The 24,451-nt window shown below is 35.2% G+C and overlaps 1 protein-coding gene across 3 annotated transcripts in view; it reads right to left on the bottom strand.

Moving 5' to 3' along the window:
* Window positions 1-1,041: 1,041 nt before the first annotated feature.
* LOC100891770 (rab proteins geranylgeranyltransferase component A 2) overlaps window positions 1,042-24,451 on the bottom strand; it is a 33,847-nt gene continuing 10,437 nt past the window's right edge. For 2 of the 3 annotated variants that reach the window (XM_031000516.1, XM_031000517.1), the window contains 16 exons: window positions 23,827-23,899; window positions 21,692-21,816; window positions 20,845-21,349; window positions 20,093-20,209; window positions 19,175-19,295; window positions 17,463-17,578; window positions 16,700-16,806; window positions 14,861-14,935; window positions 14,617-14,661; window positions 14,064-14,120; window positions 13,000-13,060; window positions 9,534-9,630; window positions 8,772-8,870; window positions 7,464-7,639; window positions 3,721-3,828; window positions 1,042-2,060 (listed from right to left, as the gene is read on the bottom strand). In XM_031000516.1, coding sequence (XP_030856376.1) covers window positions 1,680-2,060; window positions 3,721-3,828; window positions 7,464-7,639; window positions 8,772-8,870; window positions 9,534-9,630; window positions 13,000-13,060; window positions 14,064-14,120; window positions 14,617-14,661; window positions 14,861-14,935; window positions 16,700-16,806; window positions 17,463-17,578; window positions 19,175-19,295; window positions 20,093-20,209; window positions 20,845-21,349; window positions 21,692-21,816; window positions 23,827-23,899 — 2,263 coding nt within the window. In that variant the 3' untranslated portion in view covers window positions 1,042-1,679. The remainder of the gene's footprint in view (window positions 2,061-3,720; window positions 3,829-7,463; window positions 7,640-8,771; window positions 8,871-9,533; window positions 9,631-12,999; window positions 13,061-14,063; window positions 14,121-14,616; window positions 14,662-14,860; window positions 14,936-16,699; window positions 16,807-17,462; window positions 17,579-19,174; window positions 19,296-20,092; window positions 20,210-20,844; window positions 21,350-21,691; window positions 21,817-23,826; window positions 23,900-24,451) is intronic. The other variant, XM_031000518.1, reaches the window with a different exon arrangement.

The following is a 24,451-nucleotide window of genomic DNA, read 5'->3' as shown; positions in this document are numbered from 1 at the left end:
ATTAATTATATACATATTGGTAACAGAAGGGTCCATTTAAAAGCAATGCTTGTACAAGTGCGGACTTCTCAAATGATACTCAGGAATAATGAGTAATCAGATTAATAAGTCCGTAACTACAAAATAGGGGGAAAAGGGGGATGCCAACAGAGACGAGAACAGGACAAGACAGTACTTTACATGACAAAGATAGAAGAACACGGTCATAATACAAAGAGTAGACAATGCCAAAAAAGAAGTGAGAGATCAGGGGTGCAGAAAATAATACAAAATGATGAGCTGCATGTGGGGTTGAGAAGAAGATGAGGAAAGAAAAATGCGCAGTAGAAAGGAGATCAGCATGAGAAGACACAATATAATATATTGCAATATTCCACTTTTTGTTGAAGGTGTACTAACTTTTGTTTTATACTGTTTATACTACATAAGAAGTGAAATTTCTATTAATGTTGTTGTTCTTGTTATTGTATCAAAAAAATAAGGTTGTTCAAGCAAGAACTCAATTGTTACATGAAAATTGTATCTCCAATACCTTTCTTTACTTGATTAGCAATAGAAATCATATTCATGAATGTGAATTACACACACACACACAACTCAAAGTGGCCCGTTAGTGGGTGCTGATCATACAAGGATTCTGTTCTATAATGGGTAATTCCATAAATTAGGGACCCATTTGTGACATTTTTGGTGACCCACTTACATAAGGAACCCACATTTATTTGTGGGTCTGAGTAAAGACTTAAATAGTGGAGTGAGATTGGTCTTCGACTTCCGAGCATAATGATGCATCCTCATACTTAGAATCACTTAACACTCTCACTCCACTATTTAAGTCTTTACTCAGAGCCACAAATACTAATGGGTTCCTTATGTAGGTGGGACACCAAAAATGTCACAAAGTGGGTCCCTAATTTATGGATTTGTCCATATACATGTATCTTAAAAATTACTCCCATGGTGTTCTGACATAAAACGGCATCAGATAAAATTAACAATACTAGGTGAAAGTGGAGCTTAGTATTGCCCAGTTTGGCTACGCAAAATGGAGATGCTTACCAAAATTGGGAGCATGATACATTTTGAAATAAAAGATTTGACATTTTACAAACATTTTACATACATCAGCAATCTATTCAAAATATCAAATATTGCACAGAAAAACCACTTTAGTAATTCCATAATGGGATTTGTATTATTTCCACATTTTGGTGTTGGCGTTTTATTTTATCTTATTTTTTCATTTGTTGCTTTGAAATGTTTCGTCTGTGTTTAATTTCTAAATCGATTTCTTCTTCTCTATAATAAATCGTACAGGCTAACTCAATATCAATTTAAATGATCTTACCATGACATTTGTTATACTTATTATTACCACTACAAACAAGACTAGCATGTGAAGAAAAAAAATTGCTACTACTGCAACCATAAAATATCATCAAATTACAATAATGTTATTATAGTTAAATGCTGTAACAATTCATGGATCAATATGAGCGTAATAAAATATAAGCATCAGGGTTACATGATGGTAGTTTTCTTTTTTAAGATTACACCTCTTATCTATTCCACAGCTATTGCTGAACATCCCTGTTTGCATCATTAATATAAAAGCTGGAAACAGATTTCCTTCTTTTCTTCCTTGCTGTCTTTGATGCTTTCTGACTAGCAAAAGAGTCTCAAGATATTTCTTCTGACAATGCTGTCTCCTTCCCTGTTTCCTCCTCTTCTTCTGTTGTGACTGTCTCCTTCTCTTCTTCTGGTGTGACTGTCTCCTTCTCTTCTTCTGGTGTGACTGTCTCCTTCTCTTCTTCTGGTGTGACTGTCTCCTTCCCCCCGTCTGGTATGACTGTCTCCTTCTCTTCTTCTGGTATGACTGTCTCCTTCTCTTCTTCTGGTGTGACTGTCTCCTTCCCCCCTTCTGGTGTAACTGTCTCCTTCTCTTCTTCTTCTGTTTTGACTGTCTCCTTCCCCCCTTCTGGTGTGACTGTCTCCTTCTCTTCTTCTGGTGTGACTGTCTCCTTCTCCTCTATAGCTACACCGTTGCTGTCAAAACCAGCCTTTCAGTCAACAAGAAACCAAGGAGGAAAGACATGCAATTAAAATTTATAACTTTCACACAACTAGGGAGAAATTTTCTTTTTTTAAAGACCTGGAAGGTGTTTCACAAAGATTGTTAGTTGAACCAGGAAGGTGATAGGGAAGGAGTGGAAACTCTTGTAATTTATTCAAACGCACGTGTGAGTTCTAAAGCCTAACAATGGGATGTGTAACATTTCACTTGGCTTTGAAGTTCCATGCTCCGAGCCGCTCTTGCACTGCGGGAAAATTTGGAGGCCAAGCACCAGTTTTACATTTATTACAAAATATCAAATTACCGGCAAAATATCAGTGTAAATTATAAACTTTATATGGGGATTGTATTGGAAATACTACATCAAACAATTTTTCAAATTCAGTACTCCGCCCTTCCTATGATTTGTGTGCCAGAGTTGGTAAAAGAAAAATTAGACCCTGACAAAAACTCAATATTTTAGAATAATGCGCTTATTTTCGCATGTTTTAATGTCCCGTCATTTAATCGATGATTTACAATCTTCGATAACTTTTAATTTACTAATGCGTGTTTTCGCATGTTTTTTGTATTTTTGCATTTGGAAAAAAAGATGAAATTACACAAGTATGTGTTCGCTTGTTCTACACATTACACATTCAACAATTGATGAGAAATCATTGAAAGGGACAGCGAACAATTGCTGGGACACAATTTTCTGATGTAGAAATTCTAAATCCTGATATTTCATGTGCTCTTTTATCTCACCACCTGGTCAACAGTTGCAGATTAGCGCGTACGTTTTCGGTGGCTTGGAGCATGGGATCAAAGGAGAGTAGCTTGATTCCACTCCTTCCCTATCACCTCCCTGGTTGAACTTATCTCTAAGTTGGACTTAACAATTATGGAAAGCTGTAGGCATCTATGAAATTTATTTTGTAAAAGTTATTTTAAAAGGCATCAAATATTGATTCATATTATACAATTTTCTATTATCAAGGAGATTTCATGTTCTTGATGAGGAATTTATAAAGAGTCTAAAATACTTAAATGTTTGCTTTTGAATGTATTTTATTTTAAGACTACAAATAGCTCTCTATAATATTTAAGTCCAACTTAGAGTTAAGTTTAACTTAGGATCTTTGTGGAACACCCCCCAGCAGTGTTAAGGACTTGCTCTCATGAAATAGACAATGAACCAAAATTTGCCCTCTGTATTATGAGCAGTAACTAATGAGATAATTCTGAATAAAATACTTCGCACCAAATTATTTTTAGTTCCCCTTTTAGGATGTATAGTTTCTGATTTCTGATCAGTCTTGCATTTTACTCAGATGAGTGAAAGACAGAAAGCTTATTTATGTCTATATTGAATGCTATTCCTTGATGTTTTTAGTACACTGTACCAATCATTTCTTTAAGACAAATATTGATAAACTATGGAAAGAGTTATTCAGATATTTAAAAGATCGGCAAAGTAGTATAACATTAGCATATTTCAGTGTTTAGATGGCTAAAGGGCACATATTACATACATTTTTAAAGTTCAAACATCTATTATATACACAAATCCAAATTGTGTTGCAAAAGAAGATACAAAATTGATTCAAGGTACATGTATCTCATCACATGTATTTCATTCTATAGCGATAGAGCAAGGCTAGTACCTGGGATGTGTTTTCATTGGCAGAGTCTTCAAATACTAGATCTTCTGGATCAGGAGCAGGAGGAAGAAACTCCTCTCCAGGACACAGCTTTTCAAAGATCTTCTTTGCCTAGAAACACAGAGATTTATCAGACACACAAACATTATGGAATCCTCCTACAAAACAGCATTTATCATATCATATTGAGTCCTTCAATAGTTAATAATTGAGATAATATGCATATACCACTGAGATTGATCGCATGGATCTATGAATGCTTTTCAGATTTTCTTTTTAAGAGATTAACTGGCAATGGAATTCCTGAGGACATTTACATTCATTATGGCTGAAAGCCCAGGATGAAATATTGCACCCTGGCAATTCTTTTTAATGTAATGTCACTCTATATTTACATACACTAATGTTATTTAAAATGTGAGGTACTAATGCGATCTTTTATCTCCAATGTTACTCAAAATAATACCAATTTGCCTCGTGTATCAAAACATGTGCTGCTATTCACAGGCACACCCAGAGAAGCATGGATGCAAAGATAGAATTCATATATGATTCACAATCTACCATGCATGAATGAGTGTAATACACAATGCATAAACATGCACCAATTATCAAATTATCTAATTATTGCGGTAGCAATTTAACCATTAGAACACTATCTAATGAAAAGCTATTTGTGACCCTGCGTCACAAAACATCAAAAGGTCGCTAGAGAAGACTATTTAGTTAGTTTGATTCTGGAAGAGGAGATTCTCAGCTTTAGAATGATATATTACTCATCACAATCCAAAACAAAGACAAGCATGTCCAGTCCAATAGAATGTTACTGTAGAGAAAAAGGTGTATAAAATCTGAAGTCTATTATTAGCTTAGCTTAGCTTAGCGAAATGAAAAGTCACAAAAGGCGTAATAGTTGGTGATGTTTGTGAATGAAAGTTAATTTTTAACATATCTGAATAAAATTTTATATTCAGCAGCTTCATTTCCTAAATATTTGCTTAATCTATCTCTATGTGATGAAAATATGATTTTCAACAATTATTATGTTGCATTCTGGACGTGTCTTTTCGCTAAGCTACCTAAGCACTCTGACTCCCAAGGTCGCGTGTAAGGTGACAAAAGGAGAATTAAAACTCTAGCAATTTCTGTGAAGGGATAATCAGATCAGATTAAGTACCGTTACTTCCTGTTATTTATTTTGTCAAGGAATCAATGTAATAGCTTACACTGTTTTAAAGTTACTGTAGATTAAACAAATGAGACCCGTAGCAAGGGTTGTAAATAAATAAAAACTACTACGACAAACTCAAAATTAGAAAAATATACTACAGCCAAAATACCACTTTTAAATTGTTTTGTGCTTCACATTTGTAATTACATAGAAAAAAGGATACTCTTTCAGGAAATGCTGAAAGCTCAAATTTGACTACCCTGACCAATTACATCATTCTATATAAAGCCCTAATCAAAAACCACACTACAGGTGAATTTTTGGTGGTTTAGTGGTGCAGGGTCACAATTGATACTAGTATTAGAATGTCTGCTACTCATGCACGTACGCAGAAGGGGGGGGGGGGGGTATTTTGGGGGTTAAACACCCCTTCTCAGTGTTTCTGTCCCCCCCCCCCCCCCCCCCCCCCCCCCCAAAAAAAAAAAAAAAAAAAAAAAAATTGAAGTAGGGAGGGAAGGAAAGAGAAGAGAAAGAAAAAAATGCAGCGTGAGCTTTCGTTTATTATATTATATCCATACACTTGATGTTTTTTTCAACGGTGCCTTGCTAACTAATTTGCTCATGTGATATGCATTTTAACCAGGTGACTAATGCTAATGTATTTGTGTACAAATTTCCTCATTCCATTGTGTTTTAAATTCCCCCTCTGAATTACGGCTTCCTCTACTACTTCACAGTTTTTCATCTACAACAATGGCATAGGAACCGGGAAGGGTGGTGGCGGGAATATCCTTCCCCCTCCCCCCCCCCCCCCAAAAAAAAAGTTATGGCTGAAAACCCCTTATTTTGTGCATTTTTAAAATACTGGTTAGTGTCCTTTTCCCTTTTGATGTTAGCCCCCTTTCTTCTCGCCATAAAATGTATTCCCAATTTCCTCTTTTCCTTTGATTTCTCCCAAAGCTCGCTCCCTCGCTTTGCTCGCTTTGCTCGCTTTTGAAGTTATCACGATTTTGTTTCTTATATAAAGATCTTTTAAGTCTTTCATGATTAGGATTTTTTTTCTTTAAATAAGATGTAATTTTTCATATTGCGACTTCACAAATCTTAAACTTTTTGCTTGCTTGCAAACATTCAGAACATCACACCCAACTGCAAAGTATGATGACTAAGCAGTATCTTGGACAATGTAAAGAGAGATACAATCGATGAAATGATCCCTGATAATCTAATCACAATGTAGGGGTATAATATGGCCTAAAAGTGTCTATGAATTGTATATTTTTGCTTTGAACTTTCCCTTTGTAGGTGCCCCTTTTTTCCAGGAAGTGCCATTTTTTGTTGACTTTGAAAGTCGCTCTGCCGGCTCTTGTCCAGGGTAAGAGGGGATTTTTAAATCTCAAAGGTTTACTCCCTATATAAAATGTTCACAATTTCCATTTGGTATTTTTTAATTCATGATGAATTGCGTGTAGATTGTTCTAAAAAAATGTCATAAAATGCACTAAAATCGAGCTGATATTGCACCACAGAGAATCTAGAATCCTTAAGCAGGCCCTGGACCCCAGCCAAAAGGGATTTCGTGCCGCACATTCGTCAGGGTGAGTGCTTCAACCCCCCCCCCCCCCCCCCCTCTCGCTTCAAAAAAGCTTCCTACGCCTATGATCTACAATGTCTATTTAATCCAAGCACCGCTTTTCAATAGGTTCCTCACATTTTACTTAATCTGACATGTGAATTGAGTATCATTGTAACGTGCTTATTTACCATATACTATTTACTATTCCCTCGATCACTGCCCATACACTTCAATATTCTTGATAGCAGTAGCATTTTGGTGCCATTATGTTAGGGATTTTCAAGTTTAACTCTATCATAGTGAATATCTCATGAGTCTCTGCATGCTTGTTTGACATACATGCAATTTTTCACAAAACAATAGGTACCAATTGATCAAAGGATTGGGGATTTTTTTGCAACACAATGGCTTTGCAAATTACCCATTTCCGGTCTTGATTAGCTATATTTACAACCCTTCTAACAATGATAAAGATTCATTCTGCACTACAACCCTGCTAACAATGATAAAGATTCATTCTGCACTACAACCCTTCTAACAATAATAAAGATTCATTCTGCACTACAACCCTGCTAACAATAATAAAGATTCATTCTGCACTACAACCCTTCTAACAATGATAAAGATTCATTCTGCACTACAACCCTTCTAACAATGATAAAGATTCATTCTGCACTACAACCCTTCTAACAATGATAAAGATTCATTCTGCACTGGAAACAGTTTTACAAATCTTAAATCCTTTGGTATATCTATCCCATGGTAAATACAATGTTGTAAAGAGAGATAATTTGTGTGACATATCAAGAGTTAAGAAAGTTGAGAAATTAAGTAACTTATCAATAGCATAATATCAGATGTAAATATACATTGAGAAAAACATCACCTAGTGTCAGAGATCATGTGATAAAGAAACCTGACATTGAAGCAATGATGGTTTACAGATTTGATTTACTGATTTGATCATGAACAAATACTTTTGATCAACTTTGTTCATACCTGTGATACAGCATGATCAAATCCAATTGATCCTCCTGCTCCAGAGGTTACATGTACATTGCCAGGTAACGTGCCTTTGAGAACATCATCTTCAATGTCAGTGACATCTTCTTGAGAGAAATAGACTGACCAGAGGATGTGAGGTTGATCAGTATCCGGCTCAGTAGGTTTACAATCTAAAACACACAAAACAATTCAAGGGTAAAAGTGTGTGTGTTCCATTCAATATTTCATATCAATTAATAGATAGGGACTTAGAGACAATAAATAAATAAATTTCTTTCATTTCAGAGAAATACCATACAGATTATAAAAGTCATCAAGGTATATAACATTTTTTAAGTTCTGCAAAGTTCTGTGTGGAAGGTACTAGGTAAGCTTTATTATACATGCAGAGTCTACCATTGAACAAGTTCTTTAGCATGTAGCATGTTCTTTAGCATGCAGCTAGTCTAGTAGATCTACATCTAATACATATATTAGTATTAGGGGCAGCTACATGTAATAATAAGGCATAATTTATCCCCGATAGAATAAAGCACATGTGCAAGCTCTATTCATCAACACAAGGGAAAACACAATGGCCCATAATTACAGAACATACTATAACTTATTATATGTAAGTTGCGACTAGGACACAGTACTCCCCAAAATCCCTAGCAGTCAATTTTACAAACTAGCCAAGCTCTGTGAACATTTTGTACATTGGCATTCACAATGCCTGAGTTAATGCTATAGCTGGAGGAGACTTACAAATGAAGTAAATTATAGATATGAAAAATTTCCTTGAAAAATAAAACTACATGCCGTTTTACGTATCCTGAGAAAAACAAAGTTTTGCTCCAAGTTATATGCAAAGATTAGAAGTCATTAAATTAATATGAAATAATCACTTCATTGTATCAAAAAATAAAACAGCCTTGGAAAAAGCATTTGAATAGGCAAAATGCAAAGACACAGACAGTGGATACAAGTGCTGCAGAATGCTTGATAAAATTAACAACAAATCACTGATCTTTCACCCTGTAACTGATATGAGATATTAATGCAAAAAGGATGGTTACAGTTGTGGAAATTATATGTTTCGTAAAATTAATAATTATAACAGTGAGTGGCTTTTCTTTTGTGGACTACAAGGGTGTATCACATTCACTCTCAATACTTTTTGCTTGTAATACAGACATATGTAAACAAAAAAATATGCTCAGTTTATGAGAAATACCACTGTATCTTTAATACTCATTCAATATTATATGAATATCCATACAAGAAAGATAATAATGAATGAGGCAATAGACTTGATATTACCCTTCGATGCTACTTGGAAGAACGTTTGTACTGTATGCTGTAAGTCATCCTTGGCTGACACACCCTTGCTGTTGGCTTTAGCAGTCAGGTGCACAATATCTGGTGGAGGAAATAGCTATTCATATTCAACTCTGTGTGTGGGTAATAGATTATGGATCTATAATTATGGATCTATAAAAATGAGTATAGTATGTTTCTGTTGACAGTTTCCATTTAGAAAATCTATTATTTGAAGTTAAAAGTAAAGAAAAACAAAGGGTTAACAATAATAATAATAATATTTCTGCTTAGTGCTTAATACATCGGCAATATGATAGTTTCTAAGCGCTTTACATTATTAACCCGGTCATCAGATTCTGGCTTGCCAGCACACAATGTATGCACTCTCTCCATTCCCTAGCTCAAATTGCTAAGCATACTACATTGGCTTTCACATCCTACCGAGTACCCATTTAACACCTGGGTGGAGAGTGGCAAATGTTTTAGCTTTTCTTTTAGATAGCAAAGAACCTCAAGAGACCCATAGTACTACTAGAGAACAGGTGAAGATTCATTGTACAAAAGATTTATATTCTATGGCTTCATTCATTGTACAGGAGAAGCATTTCTCTACTATTTCCTAATCCAAATTCCTACCTAAGAAGTTAAAGATGGAGATGAAACTCTAATTATTCAACAAAGTCTTGACATTTAAATTGTGCATTCTCAGGTATCTTTGATTTTGATCTACAATATGATTAAAGAGTGAATCATCAAACTCACATAGGTTGGGTGGGGCTGCACACGCTGCATACCCTACTTCAATCACATGAACAGGTTGGTCTCTGTCATCACATGGTGGTATCGTGAGAAATGTGATCTAAACAGAAAAACAAAATAAAGCACTTGCTATTTCAAAAAGTGGGGTTTAAATCATTTTTTAGAAAACAGTTACAACCTACATGTATGATAAGGTTTGCTTACAAGGTGTATGCTACACCTCTCGTCTCTGTATAATTATATAGTAGGGGAGAGATGAGATATTTTGAGCTTCTTATACATCTATCAAGAGATATTGTTAGTTATAAAACTCTCTAAAAATACAAAAATGATTTGTGAGTTAAGTAACTGATGTACCTCTATGCACTTGAATATAAAAGGGTCTGCAATGAACCAATGTCTAATTTGGATTCTGTGCAGAGGGCTCTATGTGATCATTCAATTTCTCCTTGCTCCTGAACTGTTAAAGGTATTACACAGTTTTGGGACATTTTGAAAAATGGGTGGATGTGATTCTTTACAATTTTGATATATTTGGATGCCCCTGTGGATGTATTAAAAACACAAAAAATTTTAGCCCCTAAAACACTTCTGCTTTCGAGAAAAATAGAATATAAAGATTTACCGGTGCTCCCGGTAAATTTTGTTAAATTTCAAATAGCTCCTACGGCCGTACAATGGTAGCTGCAACCATAAAAATCTCAGAGTAATTAGTTGTGCTATATAATTTTCGAACGAGAATAGCTAATCGGTCGATTTTAGTCAATAGACATTGTTTTATAGCTTAATTAATATCTTGACCTTGAGAGGGAGCTATTCAACATAAAGTGTTTATTTACAATTTCATAACTTTAGAGTCGGTTTCGACGGCGACAACGATCACTGAATATTGTAGGATCGTATATGCTTCCAATATGTTCATTTGAACCAAATTCATGACCCCATACCAGAACTTTGTATTACCTTTAAGTGTTAACCAAAAGAATGTTGGGTAAAGAGTAAGTTTAGGCAGAATTTGTTTGCATCAAGCTGTACACAAACTATTTATTTGATTGGTGCACTTTAAGATTCACCACACACTGAAGTTTCATTTATGAGTCTCAGATCAAATTCTTCAATAAAACATTGTAAGTATCTGCACTTGAATGACCAAAATTCCTCTATTCACATCAAAATAATCTCTCCATCATCAATAGTTTTACAGACAATGTTATGATATGATCCTGTTTTGAGAAACAGAACTTCAAAAGAAAAATAATTTGACTCAACTCAGTGCTTAGTGAATGTCATGTTTCTGTAAAGTAAAAATAGTATCTTATTTCCACTAAAAAGTAAGTACACACTTTTTATAATTAAGATTTACAAATACATATACAATATAAAGTTTTCTTTCATATATCAAAATAAACATAAATTAATCTTTTTCAGGTGATATACAATTCAAATCATTTCCATTCGTACATAAAAGAGCATAGCCATTTAACAACAAGTCAACGCAAAGCGTAGCATCCCCTCGCAGGGTACAAATTGCCTATATACATCAGATCATTGGACTATACTATTATATTACTAGGCAAGGAAGTTAACCACATTTTCACATATATAATTAGGTGTTTTTGCATATTTAATGAGCTATGACCTTTCACCTTTGACCTACATACTCAGAAATCAAACTTAGGCTGTACATGTATTTTGATACCATGTACCTTCATATTAAATTTCATTACAATTTGTCAATCATTACTCAAGTTATCGAATGGAAACCAGATTCTCATATTAAATGAGCTATGACCTTTGACCTAGGTACTCCAAAATCGAAATTAGCCAGTATTTTGATATCATGTACCTTCATATCAAATTTTTATTAAAATCTGTCAAACATTACTGAAGTTATCGATTGGAAACCAGATGTGTATTTTTTCGCATATTTAATGAGTTATGACCTTTGACCTACATACTCCAAAATCGATCTTAGCCTGTATTTTGATATCATGTACCTGCATGTCAAATTTCATTTAAATCCGTCAAACATTACTGAAGTTATCGATCGGAAATCAAATTTGTTACGAACGGACGCACGGACAGACGCACAGACAGACGCAAGGTCGCACGCAGGGAGGGGCGGACAGCGCGTTTCTATATCCCCTCCGACTTCGTTAAATGGATGTGCCCATCCAAGGGTGAAGGTAAAATATTGGATTCTAATTGATGTTGGTAGAGTATCGATATTTGTTTAATCCGATATTTTTATTTCGTCATATTTTATCAATGTTTCATATGAAAGCTTTGAACAATAAAGAGTGTCCACTTTCCTCTCTTTTTGCTGAGTTTTGGTGCCAAATATGCCTTCCCAACCCTCAAATGTTGTGAAAATGACTTTCATTCATTCATTTATTTTATTTTCACATTTTGATAAAAAATCACAATAACAAACATTTACAATACAAAGTCAATTCAAACAAATAACACAACATAACAGAAGTATCAAAATGTGGGGAACAAACAAAGGCCAAAGGCCTATCAAAGGCTTGTCCCCAAACTATATGAATAATTAAATATAAATTAAGTACGGTAGTACAACAGGAAGACAGAAAAAACAAGGCAAACATACCGCTTTACAGACTCGGAGAGTGTATGATTTAATAAGATTAGATTTATATATTCTTTTAAAACTAGATATGGATGGGCGATTCTTTATTTCCAACCCAAGTCTATTCCACAGTTAAGGACCACAAAATTGTATTGTGGTACGGGAAAATTATTCTTATATTTAGGAATTCAAATGTGGTTGGACTGTCTAGTAGAGTATGGACTTGTTTAGTTTTTATTGATTTTGATAAATAAAAACAGGATCATATCATAACAAGTTAGTTATTATTAATGATGGAGAGATTATTTGAATGCTTGAATATTGGGAATAGTTCATCATCTTTAACCATGCTTAATTGTATGTTTTTTCATCTCCAATCACTGTTTAAGTTTTTAGTGTTTTCAGATGCATAAAAAAGATATTCCCACTAAAGTATGTATTAATGGTAAATCAAATTTATTTACATCCATTATGGACACAAACTCAAGAACACCAACAGGTCTAAAAAGAAAGACTAGTTTACAAGTAGCTGTAGCTAGCAGAGTATAAATATTCAAAAGCATGACTAGAGCATTTACTTGACAGTGTGGAGTCTCAGCTTCTACTCTGAAAACCTAAACACGGGAAGAAGAAACCTGGAAGACCTCATCTTACCTATACAGACCTACTCAAGAAGGATACAGGACTTGAACTGTCAGAGGTTAAAGCAGCCATGCTGGACAGGAATGTGTGGAAAGCCATCACAGCTCGGGCAGTTGACCCGACTTAAGCAAGCAAGTGGAGTACTATTTAAGCATGGAAGACAGTGTTATCACCTCTACTAACACTTCTGTCAGTTCTGTTGATGCAAGATAAATAATGACAATGTATTTATCTTACCTGCTCAGTTGTTGATTGCTTGATAGATCTGTCAGTGATTAATATTCCTCTAGACAGGTAACTGGAAAGGAAAAGAAATATGTACTTGTCATTGAAATGAAACTTTCACCAATCTACTTCTCTGATATTTCTGCTTTCTCTTAGAGTAATTTGCTATTTATATTGAATAACCCTTTAATTCAGCAACCAGAAGTTTTGGTAATAAATAACAAAAACAAATCTGTTGCCAGGAATGTTATAAAGGTGTTTGGTACCCACAGACTTGATACTATCTGCGTAAAACTCTTCCCTCTCTCATTCCCTTTCATACCTGATCTTTCTCTCTCTGTCTTATAAATTACAAGGATGTGAGCTCAAGCTGTGGTTATGATGACCCTTATTTCTATGTATGATGTTATGTGACCATACATGTTAACAATTAATATATGTGTGTTGTATGTTAAATAAATGATAATCAATCAATCAATCAAATTTGCTCATTTTATTACCTGTTCTGACGTTCTGTTTTGTGTTTTTTTTTACACCTGTATTATGAATCAGATCAGCCACGTGTGTTACCCTTGCACAAAAAGAGGTCTGGTTTGTTGGTATTCAAACCTACTTTACCTGTATTTCCTTCAGAGTGCAAGTTTCTACTTTTAATTGATGTTTGGTGGGATTGCTCTTAATGGTTTGAAAGTAATTTTCCACAAATAAGCAAACAATATTTTTTGTTAGTGTTGAACATTGGGTCAGTAAAGATTGTGACCAATAAAAAAAAAGGGTGTTTTTGAATATCTCTGTAAAAGCATTATGGTTGGGGAATAAATCATTTCTTGTCAAAGGGAATCGTTTTAATGTGAGAAACTGGGGATACATTTATGTAACTTTATAAAGAATGGCTCTTTGCCAAAGGTCATTAATGCCAAGCTGGTACTCGGACCCTTAACCCTTTAAATGGGAATCAAGTGAACGAACCCTTTAATATAACACGACACCTTAGCGTAATCAAGATGAAAACAAGTAAACAAATGTTAGCAAGGAGTCTGATTTGGTATGAATGATCTTCATTGAACAAAGCTTACCTGGCTTTATATGGCTTTGACTCGCCATATGCATAGCTGTGTTCCAGAATGAGATTTCTGAGAAGAACAAAGGAATATAGAATAGTTGTCAGAATATTTGGTTATTAATGTGTCTTCAGAACAGAGAGATTAGATGGACTCAGGAGACATGTACGTTTCAAACTCTGTTTGTTTGATCTGTTGTGAACAGCCCCCTCCCAGGTGTGCACATGGCCACCATTCCGCCTTGTTACCATTGCACAGGGCCACAGACTCAAGAATGTCTGCTCTTCTAATTATTCAAAGGTTCTTTGGCATTGAGTGATCACATAAAAGAGTCCATTTATTAGCCTACTTCGAAGGAAAAAATCCCAACCCTATATCACTCCATTAACAAAAACATCACGACAGAACTACAAGGTTGGAAGATTTAAAAGATAATTGCACCATACAGAATGTTTAGACAGCTTCGTACATGTATTAATCTGAGCCAACCTACAGTGTAATCAAATCAAAGTTGAAGCATATCTCTTTTCTCTAACCAGTATAACATTGAATACAGAATATTACATACCTGCACTTTAGTCTCTTCCCCTCAGAGTCAATGATGCCTCTAATGCTAAGGAAAACATTGGAAGAAAAGGGCAATAGCAATGAAATAATAAATTAATTGAGAAACTATTACTGTTCTAACCTCAACACAACTACATAAAACATTACCAGTATCTTGTTTGCTTTTTCATAATGAAAAGGAATATTGTTCTACATGTACATGTATATTGAAAGCTATTTAGTGGTTATGAAAACGTATCACTTACTTGTTTTCAGAGTCTGTTATCATACTGCTAATGCTGGTCCGAAGAACATAAATGCCACCAAAGACTGCACACATTCTTTCAAAACAAACAAAATGGTAAATTGGTAATGAATTGAAACATGGCCAGTCTTCAGTGCCCTTTGGGAAAAATCTGATGCCAGTGTTCAGACTGTGGCATCAAATTTAAACAATTGTAATATAAATGATGTTTATCGTTGTTTGTAATATTACAACTTTGTGTGTATGTAAAAGTGTACGTAGGGGTGTATGTGTGTATAATTTATACATATTTCTGTGATAAATTGTCGGGATTATAAGTCAGGATTATAAATTTGAGGTTTTGAGTTTTGTTGTCTATATAATATATGAAATACCTTTGTTTATCTTTCTGTTGGAAATGAAATAAGAATTGAATTGAATATTGAATAATAAGTTTGCTCTCCATTTGTTTTATATTCTATGTATGTGCAAACAATAAAAAGGTATCAAGTCTCGAGAACCTGATAAGGCTTAACACTGTGTTAAACACTCCACTGGCTCTTCATGGTAGATTGTAAATAACAACACAATATAAATATAATTTCTGAGTCACATTACAAAAGTATTTAGACATGAATATAATGATGAAATCAAATAAATTATACCACAGATCTGCAACAGCAGAAAAAGAAAGTAGGGAGATAGAAAGACAGGAAAAGAGAAGATTAGTAGAGGTGTTGCAGTTCAGTGGCTTAATCACTTGACTGGAAATGCAAAGATCAGTGTTAATCTGGATCAAAGTTACTCTCAAATTTTACAGGTGTTGGGTTTCATTTCATTTCATTTCAGTTTTTATTAGCAAAGTCTACATGGCATAATCAGATGTACAAATCATAATTGATAATATATTTTTATATCTGGTCCGTTCGATAATAATTTGGGGTTGGTGCAGTTTTAAAATATGCCTAATGTTACAGCGCTGAATTTGCATGCATGTCTTGCATTGTACAGTACTGTGCAGTACTGGTCGACTTTCTCTGGGTGCATGATGCACATGTATGTTTATGTTAGGCCTTTACCATTTTGTACTCATGTTCATTTGTATGTTGTATTTATTCCTGATTTTGTATAAATTGATAGATGGTATGTTAATTGATGTTATATTCCACATTACTAAGAATCTTGCTCTACGATTGGTCAAAAGTAAATCACGTGATGAAAGATAGTTCGCCCATTATTGATGGGAGAAGCAAACAGTTTGTTACACTGTGTAGATAGTACTACTATCTACACAGTGCAACGCACTTTCACTGAAGACAGAGGTACTATCTACACAGTGCTACGCACTTTCACTGAAGATTATCCAAAAGCGCACTAAAACAGGCGTAATTAAGCGCGCATTACCAATGGGCGCAATTAAAGAAAACACATGCACGAAACGTACCGTCAAGGGGTTGGGTTAAACTTTAACTTTTTTGGTGTTAATTTGAGCCTAGGTGTCTTTTACGTAGATGCATACACATCCTTTTCTTTTTGTAGTTAAATTGTTTTAGATGTGGAATATAAATCAAAAAATCACCTTTTGGTTTCAGGCAATGGCAAACTATCACTTCCTCGTCGATCAGAATGTATATGCTATCTTTCCTCAGCTTCGCTTCGAAAAGATAGCTACATCCAGATCGCCTCGGAAGTGATAGTTTGTCCCATCACCTTCACCAACAGTAATTATTTGCTTACTATATATATATTTGCAGAAACAGCCGTAAATTTAACATTACAGGACCCACATCTTGCATGTGGTAGAAAAATAAATAACATATATCAACGCATAATCACTGTAAAAAATTTAGAATACCCATACCTGCAAAAGCACTGGGGAAGTTCTCCACTGCCATACAGTGTCCACAAGAAAGCTGTATTGCCATAGCGACCTAATGAACTTAGGAAATACTTCATAGCTTGAAGTGCCTGCAAATGGAACAAATGGAAAGTGGCATCATGTAAGAATGGAATTGGTATCCTCAATCCTGATCCATAGCAACAATTGAGACATCTGACCTTGTTGTTGTATAAACAAGATGATAGGCCACGTTCTAAAATATTGCTTTGGATCGTGTGCAATTTGGAGAAGTCTGATGTTTCATTATGACTTTTTATCAAATTATGTATCTATCACTGACATACACAAAAAACAGTGCATTACAGCTGATTAACTATTTAATACTCTGAATATAAACCGTTTTAGAACTTAGAATTCACAGATAAAATTTAATCCAATTAGATACACATAACAACAAAAAAACAGATAAAAATTCATAAAGGAAAAAAGTAGACTAGGAATGAAAAACATTTCCTTTTTCAGCCCAAACAGATATATATACGTATGAAGTATGAAAATACTAAAATTCAATTTCAAAGTCCAAAAATGAATTAATTTATCTAGCCTAAAAATCTATAATTATTCAGCTTTATCATACAAATTTGTTGTCTTTTGATAGCTTTTTATCAATAATCCATGGTGCCTGGATATTCATAAGACTTGCTCTCATTTTTACATTTTTTCCTCAAACTCACATGACAACTATTAACAAACAACACAACTGTACAACATGTTACAACTTTACCTTGTGAGTTGGTGTGTTTGCACTAGTCATGGCAATGGAATGTATCACAAAGTGTTGAAGAGTTGGACTCAGCTTGCGAGATTGGAGAAAGTCTGCAAAGGGCTTGTCCATGTAATCTGCATTTAGAGGAAAAGAGAACTTTAATTTAAGGAAGTCATTAATTATGACATATAGTACATACTCATAACTATCATTCTTTGAAGTTTCATGTAACACCTGAATCAAGTTTGCCAGAACTTCAATGACATGTGATACTGTAGCAAGCAAATAAGTGCCAACTAGTCAGACAATGGAACAAAATACGTCTTCACAGACGTAATCTTGGGCTACTACCTATCCAAGGTGAAGGTGCGAGATGACAGAATAGCCCCCAGAATTACCCAGGCTATGATAGTTTGTCTACCGGGCATGGTGGCTCAGTTGTTAGAGCGCCTGCCTCATGAATTGGAGGTCGTGGGTTCGAACCTCGGCCGAGTCATACCAAAGACTTATACAATGGGACCTCCTGCCTTCTAGCTAGGCACTCAGCATATTAGATTGGAGAAGGGTAGTAATATGTTATGCAGGGCCCACTGGAAATGCAGTTTCATAACTTATTATTATTATTACCCACTACAGTGAAGGAGGTGATTATCTGCATGGGAGCCGTAAATAGTAATTTTTTCAAAATATTGTGATTATTTTTTTATCATGTGACACACTTTTTACAAATCAAAAACCGCTAAGTTTTTTATGCAAGATATAATCTAAACTATCACATAGAAATAGTCATGTTTCCCTGATGCTGCAGAAACAAAGAAGCTAGCAGAGCCAATAGTTCAGATTTAGCAGAATATTGTTGTCTTTATGGTGGAGCTTAACATTCAAGTAGATACACCTAGGACATTATGACCTGGTTCTACCTAAAGAACATAAATGCACAGAGCATGTAAGCATCCATGCATGTAGCACAGTATAATGTCCAGTACCAGTAAATGCCAGTACAAGTATTGTCAATGTGGGATCACCTCCTTTACTTGGATGGGTGGACAGACTAATCTATCGTCAGTGGTCTTGAGAGCTCTACTACCTTCCCACACCTCCAGCTTCCTAAGATAGTAACCATAATGCCACCTCTGACAAGCCAGCCCATCCAAACATCTTTGTAGTTGATGAGTATATGCTTACTATTAACTTAGATATATAGTTAATGGTGGTTATTTTACCTGACAGCTTGTAAGTATTTAGGCAACCAGAAGACCAACGGCTCTAGGTCCTCTCTGAGGGACCTGGTAATGAGGATTAATGCCTTACCAAAGGGCACTAGCGAATCGACTTTGTTTCGAACCCGGGTCACTGGATTACGAGACCACTGCTCTACCGACTGAGCTATCGCGCCTCCCCATTATTATTAAATCAAATAATTATCTTGATGACTATTTTTGTTAACATACATGTGTACAATGTACATTCTTTATTCTGATGATGTATTAATTGCCGGTATATGATTTGCTAAAATATATTGAATTGAAATACTTTTTTTTTTAAATCAAAATTAATTGAGGATGAAAGGGTGAAACACATATCCATGTAATTATCATTCACTGCACAAAAGATCAGACAATCAGCAAACAGCCAAATTTTATACACAATGTTTTGCTTAGCCCTGTTATACATGCATAAAATAAATATAAAGATGATTAAGAGACGTACATCTGAACCAGCCAACCTACCTCTATACTCATCTTGCCTGTTCTCATGATCAAGACCAAATTCTATAAGTTTCATTAACATTCTCTTCTCCAGCATAGAGACATAGCGGCTACTGAAAACATCTGCCCGGGAACACGGTACCTGCAAGTATCATGTAATTCAACATTTTGATATATATATATATATACATGTATATACAAGTAGCAAAGGCTTAACAAATCCAACGCAATTGTCACTTTTGTCTTATATTTATATGTCCATTAATAAATGTACATGCACTACATACACAGGCTACTAATAAGTTTTTTGTACAAACCAAATAGAGAGTACCCTTGATTCAAATATTGTCAATAATGTATCATCAGAGATTAGGAGGCTTACAGATGACACTCATAAGTTTTAGGTCAACTGTGTATCGGACAATGAAACACATTACTACACATAAAAGCACTTCTCAGGATCTGGTATATACGAGTGCAACAAAAGATTATGTAATGTTTCGCTGGCCTCACATGGGGGAGTAATCCTGTGGAAGCAGAAGACATCCTGTAACTAAGGAACATATTTTCAGTGCAATTATTTCTCAATGATAAGATTATTTTAAGGGACGTGATGCTGATGTCGATAATTATGTTCCTTTGCTTAAAAACTTTCATGGCAAGGATAAATAATCAATAACAAATCACTGAAACATCAGCCCATCAAGTGATTGAATGAACAGTATTTGTTTCCATTTGAAACGTTGCACATGCGTTGGCGTGTGCACCTGAATGTACAATGGAGTCTTTCTTACAAGCCATAGTGATCTACAAATGATTCCTTTCCTGTTTTATAACAACACATTTGTTCATCAAATTAAATCCATATCCGAAATGGAGAATAACGCAACAGATAGTCACATATATATGTGATGAAAGCATGAATGATGTAGCACTTACCTGTTCCAATCTACCACTGATATGGGTAAGGATACGAGTTACTGCCTTGAACTCTGCATAACGGCTAATCCGAGACGAAACAAGAAGCTCCACCATGGCACCTCTACAAAACATTAACTGAACAATGAACAGATATTTAGGAACAATTATCTCATAATCCATTCACACTTTTCCTCACCAGAAAGTCTGTGATTTCTACTAGGCCTAGTTTCTACAGACAATATTAATTAAATACTTAATTGAAACATAAATCATGCATTCATACTGAAATTATATCCTTTTCATTATTGCCTGTAATGCTCAGTACAAAAGTCACAAAGTTAATCAATCCATTACTAGAATCCTCATATTCCATTGATCTTATTCATCCAGGACACATGCATGCCTATCATACTGGAATGGTTTTAGCTAGATTATCAAAATAAAACATCGCTTTCAGTGTGGCTAGTGCCAGGGGTGTACTATTTTTTGAGAGGGGGAGGTTTTGATGCCACTAGCTTTTGCTAAGCTAGATTGTAATCTTTTTAACATCTTTTAGCACTTTGAAGTGTCTCCATCATTCAAATTTGATACCAAAATTGACTCAACTCAGAAATGAATAATGTAGAATAAATATTTGTACAATGTTAAATTGAAAATCTAAGTCTATTTTTTTCTGAGGTATGTTTTACAAAGGAAAATATCTTGATTGCCTTCTTTCTTTCTCACACTTACTTCTTTTTCTTTCTTTCTACCTATGTACATATACTAACCTTAGGAGCAAGATCAATGTTAAATTTCCTCCAATTCTTCATGATTTCTTCCCATGTCCAATCTCTTTGTTTTTCTTTTGTAGATACATTTCCATGATGTGTACTTGGTTGATCTGCAGTTCTTACTTCATTAGCGGATTCATCTTTTGGTAGGGTTGTTGGAGACTGGTTCTGTACCATTTCTAATGAATCATCATTAGAGTTATCTGTATTGATGACATCTTGAGATGAGGTGTTTGTCTCTTCCTCACCATCTTGAGATGAGGTCTTTGTCTCTTCCTCGCCATCATGAGATGAGGTCTTTGTCTCTTCCTCACCATCTTGAGATGAGGTCTTTGTCTCTTCCTCACCATCATGAGATGAGGTCTTTGTCTCTTCCTCCCCATCATGAGGGGCAGCCCCTGAGATGATGGATGAACCTGGCAAATGAGGGGCTTCACTTTCCACAGTCTTGGAATCAAGATTTATGGCTGGATCAGGTCCGCCTACCTCGTCAACCTCTTTCCTGTTGATTCAAAGAAAATCGGCCTTATACCTTTACTTGAACTTTGTTACACTGGAAGTGAGTAATCAACCCTAACTGTACCGATAACTTTACCAATATGTATCAATAATAAGTTTGAGACAAGCTGAATATATTAGGAAAGGCTTTTTTATTCTTAAATACATATTGTACTACCTTTCTCACTTCTCATTTATATTTTCTTCCATTTATATGAAGTGCCAGTATGCAAACACTTAAATGCAACTGGGTGTATGTATGGATCATATGTTAGGTAAATCTAATATCCGCAGAACTGATTTACATAACGGAGGAATACAAATAAATCAAAACAAAAGTGCTTACTTTACATGAATTTCTACTTCTATGTTGGTAGCAGTCCTATGAGGTGTAGGTAAAGGTACAATAACAAGTCCATCTTCCACATCTGCTTCTTGTTCATTCACCTCATCTTTATCAACATCTGTAGACTGAAGAAATAACAGAGCATTACTATGAAGCAAATTCTACACCAATGACACAACATGCACTATGAATATGACTGACAAAGAAAGCGGACAAAATATACAGTTCCTCAGGTAGACAAAGGAACATCCCTTCATTGCTATTATGTAAAAAGGTGAATATGCATGTGACACCTGTTCTACACATTTTTACATAATAGCAGTGAAGGGATGTTCCTTTGTCTACCTGAGGAACTGTATATTTTGTCCGCTTTCTTTGTCAGTCATATTCATAGTGATGGTGACTCACCTTCATCATCATCATTACCTCAACAGCCCTCAGCAAAGTGAAAAGTGGGATAATTACATACATAATGGGTATTTGCAAATGTGCATCCAAATGGCAAAACTGTTATCATAGGACATTGAATAAAAAGTTGGTTAATAATGTAAGATTTGTTTGTCTACATATGTATCATTTGGGAGTTTGAAGTTCTTGAATGCATTTCATTATGATATTTTGCAACTATGCTACAAAAACGGATTTGCTGAATTTATCTTGAATATCAATGAGCAATGAGTATAAGTGTTAAAAGAAAATATTTAAAATTATGTATAATTTCTTTTCTTTAAACTTCTAATAACTGAAGTGCTAGTAGACACCCGGGGGGGTACTCACGTATATTGGGTATACGGGGATGTGCCGCTCGGAAGGGTGACTTTTTCAGGAAAGATCCTTAGACATGGGTCCCCTTTTCATTAAAAAAATCCTTAGACATGGGTCCCTTTTTTCATTTATTCCTTTCCCCTCTTTTCTCCCTCATTTTCTCCGGGATTTTGGGATTTTCTCCTACATTGCAAATGCCTAAATCTCTCCCATCTCTAAATAAATGAATCCTTCGGTTGATTGCATTTCCAGTGTACGAGGTGTACGCACTGACCTCTAAGTCAGTAGCTCGTAAACTCAACTAGATCCCGGGGTACCACATATATCACGACCCCATTGGCTCTATACCGGGTACTCATATGGCATAATGCCCGCTAGGTATGGTATTCGCCCGTATAGGGGTCATACCCCCGGAAACTTGTAGCGCTTTGCACGCTGAAATTGATATGATCATCAGCTATACCCTGCGTACCCTCTGTCCAGCAGCCGGGCAGCAGCAGGGCTCAAGCAGGGAGCTATATAGCCAATGCTTGAGAGCTCGTGTATGGGTACGTTAATTAAAACAGGAAAAGTCCTTCAATTAGAACAGATGCTAGAGGTGCTAGCACAGTATAATTATGTTGCATGGTGTTTTCATCTTTATGTGTGTAAACTACTTGTAAACTACATGTTGTATGGTACAGTTTACTAATAAAGAATTTTATCGAGAAACTGCAAAATTTTTGGCCATTGTATTAATACACACATAGGTGCATTACTATCCTGGCTGTGTATTAAAAGCTGTGCTATTGATTCTCAACATTTCAAACACCACTGTATAAAACTCAACCAATTTCACTAAAAATCTATACTTTAGTGACAATCGATAAGATCTAAATAGCAGTAAAATAAATTTTTTCAACTTTCCGATGTTAGAAAGAATAATTTAAAAAATCAAATTGTGAGTCCACTGTCGAACTTGCCAATCAGCCGCATCGGCATGATTGTGTGCATCTTTGTGTTATGATTGTATTGACTATTCATGTATTTAAATGCTGCCTATTAACGCGTAGTGCAGTGCTTAAGGTCAATATGCATTAGCGTTGACTCTCCATATGCTTTGCTGGAGTGTATTATTACAGCTTAAAAAATGTAATATTTGACTTTTGAAATCCTTAGACATGGGTCCATTTTTCACAAAAAATCCTTAGACATGGGTACCTATTTCAGCAAAAGGACCCTTGGATGTGGGTATGGGTTCGGAGGTCTTAGCCGCACACCCCCGTTCGACTATAATCTGAGTACCCCCACTTATTTGTTTCTGTTACTTTTCTAATTTTATTAAAACCAACTTCATATCATGTTAGATTTCCCCTTTAATGTATACATACCTGATTTCTTTTTATCCAATCCAGCATGCCCTTCAGATGAAAGGAAGCCCATTCTCCACTGTAAAAATCATTCCTGTCAAAATATGTTAGGGATGCATTATTATTCAAAAATATATTAAAGGGCAGTCCAATCTTTGTTCAGATCCTTTTGCATGAAATCAGAAAAGTAAGATTAAAAGAATGCCAAAAGTTTGAAATAAATTGGATCAATGAGAGAGTTACGAGTGTTTGAAAATACGAAATCTACTAAGTCTACAGATGCTTTTCTCAAATTGGCAATTTGTTCAGCGGATTGTAACATATGTATGGTACCTGTTTGTCTTGCACCAGGGAAAGCAGATGGCGCACACTGTGTACTTGAATGAATCCGAAGACTAGGATAATAATAATATCTGTACAGCACTTAGAGACAGTATTCCGTATTAAGTGCCATATAAATCTAGATTTGTTACTACCATTATTATATTTTTGGCAGAGCAGGACTGAATTTTATGGTACATGTATATAGAGTGCTATTCATTCAGTTGACCTTTAATATCATTAAAAGAAAACAAAATAAGAAATAATGTTGAATACATGTCCATCATGTGCCCCTATTCATCTTGTTTTATGGTACTCTGCTATT

The sequence above is a fragment of the Strongylocentrotus purpuratus genome, unplaced genomic scaffold (assembly GCF_000002235.5).
Source record: "Strongylocentrotus purpuratus isolate Spur 01 unplaced genomic scaffold, Spur_5.0 spur5_scaffold_6, whole genome shotgun sequence".
Classification (NCBI taxonomy): domain Eukaryota; kingdom Metazoa; phylum Echinodermata; class Echinoidea; order Camarodonta; family Strongylocentrotidae; genus Strongylocentrotus; species Strongylocentrotus purpuratus.
Note: the sequence above shows the minus strand (reverse complement) of the source record. Positions and strands in the feature narration are given on the sequence as shown.